We start from the raw sequence: 6,000 nt of genomic DNA on the forward strand, positions 1-6,000 counted from the left end.
TGGGCCCTCTAATGGAATGTGTACATGTGCACCAAATAAAATAGGGACCCAGCCAGCTGCCCCTGTACAGATCTAGAGGTGCTGAACTGTTCAATTAATACCTGTGAATGACACACAGATTTGGAATGAAGGCAAATGTATTTTATTCATATTTTCTTATTGGGACTGTACCCTAGTGCCAGAACTATAATACTGTATATAATATGCTGAGCACAGCCTAATGTGTTCAGTATAACTCTCAATAATGTGTACCATGTCTGAAATACTTTCTACAATTCATAGTCTGTTTCCAGTTCTTTGGAGTATAATATATAAGGATGAAAGTGAAAGTTTAACTGATTTTACAATTAATTGTTTAATAGTATAGGCGTACTCTGAAATCAAGCTATCAAATAATTAATTGTGTATAATTCAAATTTCAGATATGTATTATTTTTGTGATTATAAAGTTAGGGTCCCAGGATGAACTGAAAGAGGCACTTTTCAAAACTAAATACACACAGATTTGCTCTCAGTCCCTCAGTTTAATTCCTATGCTTTTTCATGGTATACTGGGTTTTCTAGATATTTAAAATTCAAATGTGTTTCTAGTAAGTATCCAACTTTGTAACTGCTATTAAACTGCAACGCTGAGAAATCTCTTTGCTATCAGCAGGAGGTTTTCATACAGACCCTCAGATGTAGCGTTCTTCTCAGACGCTGATATGGTCTCTTTGTTTAACACCTAGGCTCAGGGCACACTTTTTCAATAAAGAATGAGCACTGCTGAGCAGAGCACAAAAGCTTCCACCTTGAGGAAGTGTCGATTTCAGGTTCCTGCTTTCCTCACGCACACATTAAATAAGTCCTCACGGTTGAACAATGGAGACATTTACTTGATGGGAAGAGACAGTATCATAAAAACAACAACAAAGAGAGGGGTTTGAATCTAGATATCAGATATCACCCGATTAAAGAAAGCTACAGCACCATTACAAAATATAATACACAGTGAATTGCAGCTCTCTTAATTTTTCTGTGTCCATATTGCTCCTGCTTATGATCAATAATATAGTAGAATAGAATTGTTTAGGGTGTGAATGGTACCAACCCTATTGATTGCAGCCCTGTCGCATTGGCTACGAGGCAGCAGCTTGCTTTACTGTACAGACTTCTCTGTCTCTCTGCCAGAGTCAGGCTCTGTCTCGCAGCTGTCCTGTTCTGCTAGCTGGGGGCTCTCAGCTGCGGAGACGCACTAATTACCTGTAAATATCATCCGCTTCCCCGTAGCGGCTGCTCCTAGGGAGGGTCTGGGGGTACTGGCGGGCATGACGACTTTGCCCGGCTGCCTGCCTCCGGTTTGCCTCGGTTACTCCTTGGCGGACCCAGCCCAGCGCCGGGCGCAGCGGGCGGCAGCTGTTGGCTCCCTGCAGGCAGCAGCCGGCGAGGGCCGGTTGCTGGGGTCGCTGCTCGTGCGCGGCAGCTGCATTGTGACATGCTGTCCTTGTGCAAGCGGCCCGCGCGTTCTCCAGGCGCGCAGCCCGGGACTCTGGAGCCCCTTTCTGCCCTTTTGAGGTGGTGGTGGAGGAGGGGGGAGTGTTTCCGTGGCTAACACCCCGGACCTTCTGCAAGAGGCAAGGTCAGAGTGGGCGCCTCTGCGTCTGTGGGTGCCCAACTTTGGGGTTAATGAGGTCCTGCCCCAGAGGAGCTGTTGGTGCTACAGCCCTGCAACTGTAGTCCAGGGATAGGCAACCTGTGGCAGCATACTGAAGGCTGCACACAAGCTGATTTTAAGTGGCACTCACACTGCCCGGGTCCTGGCCACCGGTCCAGGGGCTCTAAGTTTTAATTTAATTTTAAATAAAGCTTCGAAAGCATTTTAAAAACCTTATTTACCTTATATACAACAATAGTTTACTTATATATTATAGACTTATAGAAAGAGACCTTCTAAAAACATTAAAATGTATTACTGGCACACAAAACCTTAAATTAGAGTGACGAAATGAAGACTCAGCACACCACTTCTGAAAGGTTGCAGACCCCTTCCGTAGTCTATAGCAGTGAGCTGGATGGAACTATGCAGATCTCGCTATATCTTTACTTTTGTTAAACTTCTTTGATTTTTGATTGAATGTAATGCTCATAAAAGACAATAGTTGGAAAGCCCTGGAACCAGAGTACACAGCTGGCCTCTGATGACTTCCACATCCAATCACCTCTCAGTTGAGGAGAATTCAAACTACCCAACAACCTGGCTAATGTATTCTGTTCTGTTCTGGTTCTTGTACCTAGGCATAGCACTTCAGTAATTTAGTGAAAGCAGGATTTATTTTATTTTACTTTTTGTCAGTTGTTGTAATTTTTTGAACACAGCATTAATAGACAATGCATTTTTTTCTTCTAGTCAGTGACACAATAGTCCCCTGTTCTATCATCAGAAGCTATTGCAATTGATTGCAATTCTAAGGATAGCTTTTCACTAAAAAGTTGACACAGGCTCCTGCTCAGATGTTGCCTCTAACCCAGGGAGACGCAACAGATCATCTAAGTCAAGTTTGGCTGTGTCTGAAATCTGGGCTGAGTGGAGATAGCCCACTAGAGTAAGTGGACAGGCTAGATCCCGGATAACACTTTCACTTGGGCTGGTAACCTGTCCACTCTGCATTGTTGATGCAGACTAATTAACCTGAGTGTTGATAGTCCTCCAATGCCTTCCCACACATCAGAATAGGTAGGGACCCTTCCAGAAAGTGAACAGCTCTCACTTTAACTTAGCATGGCACCACTTGAAGATTTGGCCAGGCAGAGAGGCCACCAGGCCAAATTTCAGTGAGTGGCATTGTGACCCAGTATGTCAGGCAGGGCCGGCTCTAGGCATTTCGCCACCCCAAGCACGGCAGCACGCCGCGGGGGGCGCTTTGCCGCTCGCCGGTCCCACAGCTCCGGTGGACCTCCCTCAGGCTTCCCTGCGGAGGGTCCGCTGATCCTGCAGCTCCGGTGGACCTCCCGCAGGCATGCCTGCGGATGCTCCACCAGAGCTGCAGGACCAGCGGACTCTCCGCAGGCACGCCTGTGGGAGGTCCACTGGAGCCTCCTGCCGCCCTCCCGGCAACTGGCAGAGTGCCCCCTGTGGCATGCTGCCCCAAGCACACGCTTGGCGCGCTGGGGCCTGGAGCCAACCCCGATGTCAGGCTGAAACACCATTCATCTATGGGCCCAGGGCAAACTACCCTTTCTTCCCTATCAGGAGCCCTGCCCCTGCCAATGGCACACACCATGTCCATATGCAGGGCCGGCTCCAGGCACCAGATTCCAAGCTGGTGCTTGGGGCAGCATTCTGCAAGGGTGGCAGTCCCTGTTGTTTTGCCCCCAAGCAGCGCACCAAATTGCCGCCCCAGGTGGTGGGGGCAGTCCATGCGCTGTTAGGGCAGCAGGCGTGTTTCCGCTGTGATGGCAATTTGGCAGCAGTTTCTATGTTTAGCTGTCTGGGATGGCTTCAGCTAAACATAGAAGCTGCCACTGAATTGCTGCCACCGCGGAAACACGGCTGCCAACCTAAGGGCACACGAACTGTCCCCGTCGCCTGGGGCGGCAATTCGGTGTGCTGCTTGAGGTAGCTAAAACTGTAGAGCTGTCCCTGTTCATATGGCTGCAGGTGCCACTGAGCATAGAGAGAACCCATAGCTATTAAAACTTAACTCATCTGTCTCCACTCTTACATGTCTGCCTGTAACTTGTGTTATCTGCCTAACAGGCATGGTGCTGCCTTCTCAGGGTGACAAGCCTCAGATGGAATGCCCTCTCCTGTGTCTCATGTGCTAAATTTGCCTCCTGGTTTTGAAATCAGAATTGTTTTAATGCCAACAGCTATAACAGGTCATTATCCTGAGCTGGCTCCATACCTTACCATCTGCTGCAAGTCATTTAATTTAGTGAGTTCATGCACTAAGAATACTTTCTTGGCTCCCTGCAGCGCCGAGCTCAGGTCAGGTGAATACCCTCTTTCTCCTGGGCTCTGGGCTTTCCCTTTCACTAACCTGTTGGCTCAAATCCAGGCCGGCAAGAAAAGGAGGATCATCTGAAATTAACAATTCCAGCCGTGCTGGGCTGTAGTGTACAGAGCTGAGCTCAGCACTGCAGGGAGCCAAGAAAGTAGATTTAAAAACAAAAATCCACTAGCCGGACCCCTTCCCAATCCCCCTGCTTCCAGGGTTCCATTTCTGAAAACTGGGCAGCTAATCCCAGGCCAAGTCCAGGGAAAGAGTAAAGGGGAGCTGAAATCAAGCTAGCTTTGATCCTGTATTAAGGGCTTCATCCCTAGAGGCATGGTGCCCCCTGCCCCACTGGGGCACATGGCCCTGTCTCATCCCACCTCACCTTCCATCCAGGCATCTCTCCTCACTGGCAAACCTGCCTCCCCTGCCCTGCCTGCTTCATTAGCCATCTTCTCCTGCATCACAGGGTGAGCTACCTACTACAAAGAAGTGAGAAAGAACACATTTGGGTAAAAACAAGCCTGGGCTAATGTGCTGCTCTTTCCAATGTGTGTGTGGCTTTAGCAAAGTATTTAATTAGCCTCCACAAACTTCTTTTCCTCACCTGCAGATTTTAGTGATCTCACCCCAAGGAGCCCTGGAATGTGATTCCTTCTGAGGACATGCTCAATATATTGACTTGATTTGCAAAAGAGTGAAGTAAGAAGAGCATGGAATGGATTTTATTAACACTACTTAGTTGCTTGTGAATGATTTTGTGACTATAGATATTGGTGACTTCTTTGAGTGTCATTGTAATTGGCACTGAAAGTTACTAGTTTGTCACTGGTCACTTTGACACTTATTTTCTTGCTAGGGAAACCAAAAGTCCCTAATCTAGTGAGAAAGTAGCTAAATTGGCAACACCCTGGGAGTGCCCCCTGGCTGGACCTCAGTGCAGTTCCAGCACTGTGCAATCTCTGCTTCCCACCATCTATGGGGCCCTGTCTCCGCAGAACTGAGCCACCTTGGACTGCTGCAGAAGTCTGGCCAGTTGGGGGTGAGGGACAGTCTGAGAGGCTTGGCTGGGCCTCTCCAGGCAAGTGGGTCCTGAAGGAGCCCAGCCGGGGGAGGCCCTGGCCTGGCTGATCACGCCACTCCCAAGGGGCCAGAGCCCTGGCTGCGCTGCCGGCTCAGCCCAGCAGACACAGTCACCTCCCGGCAGGGCCAGTGAGTGTGGGTGGGAGGCAGGACAGGGCAGTGGGTCTCTGGGGAACCTGGGGGTGATGGCTGTGAGGGGATGGGGGAGATCTGTGTGTTGGGCACTAGGGAGTGGGGATTCTTTGTGGGGAGCTAGGCAGTAGTGGTGGGGCTGTGGGGAGGGGGGCACTGGGCAGAGGTGATATTGTGCAGGGTGCTGTGAATTTGTGGGGATGGGGTGCTGAGCATAACAGGCACTGGGGCACTGGGCATAAGGAGTTCGGGGGTGTTGCAGAGGTGCCGACTTGCTGATTTCCGCAGGGGTGCTTGACTCCTGCTCTGCCCCAGGCTTACTGAGGTGCTCAGACCAGGTTAAATCTACAGTGAAGACATAGACTCATAGACTTTGAGGTCAGAAGAGACCATTGTGATCATCTAGTCTGACCTCCTGCACAATGCAGACCACAGAATCTCACCCACCCACTCCTGTAATAGACTGCTAACCTCTGGCTGAGTTACTGAAGTCCTCAAATCATGGTTTAAAGACTCCAAGTTACAGAGAATTCACCATTTACACTACTTTAAACCTGTAAGTGACCCATGCCCCATGGTGCAGAGGAAGGTGAAAACCCCCCAGGGTCTCTGCCACTCTGAATTAGAGGGAAATTCCTTCCTGACCCCAAATATGGTGGTGATATAAGTTCCTAGAGTAGACCTACAGGGACAGTGTGATTGCAGGAGAGAGAGTTAAAAAAAAAAAACCCAGCAGAAAATAGGGACAAGTTTTTTGCTAAAAGTTTTGCCAAAAAGTAATCCAGTGTTTCAGCCAGGTCTGTTACAGATC

The 6,000-nt window shown here is 49.1% G+C and overlaps 1 protein-coding gene across 1 annotated transcript in view; it reads right to left on the reverse strand.

The window, feature by feature from the left end:
• The window catches only part of SPMIP2 (sperm microtubule inner protein 2), a 70,855-nt gene extending 69,437 nt beyond the window's left edge, over positions 1–1,418 (reverse strand). The window contains 1 exon segment of the mRNA XM_032803461.2: positions 1,243–1,418. Coding sequence (XP_032659352.1) covers positions 1,243–1,309 — 67 coding nt within the window. The 5' untranslated portion in view covers positions 1,310–1,418.
• Positions 1,419–6,000: the final 4,582 nt, after the last annotated feature.

Source organism: Chelonoidis abingdonii, chromosome 5, assembly GCF_003597395.2.
Source record: "Chelonoidis abingdonii isolate Lonesome George chromosome 5, CheloAbing_2.0, whole genome shotgun sequence".
Taxonomy (NCBI): domain Eukaryota; kingdom Metazoa; phylum Chordata; order Testudines; family Testudinidae; genus Chelonoidis; species Chelonoidis abingdonii.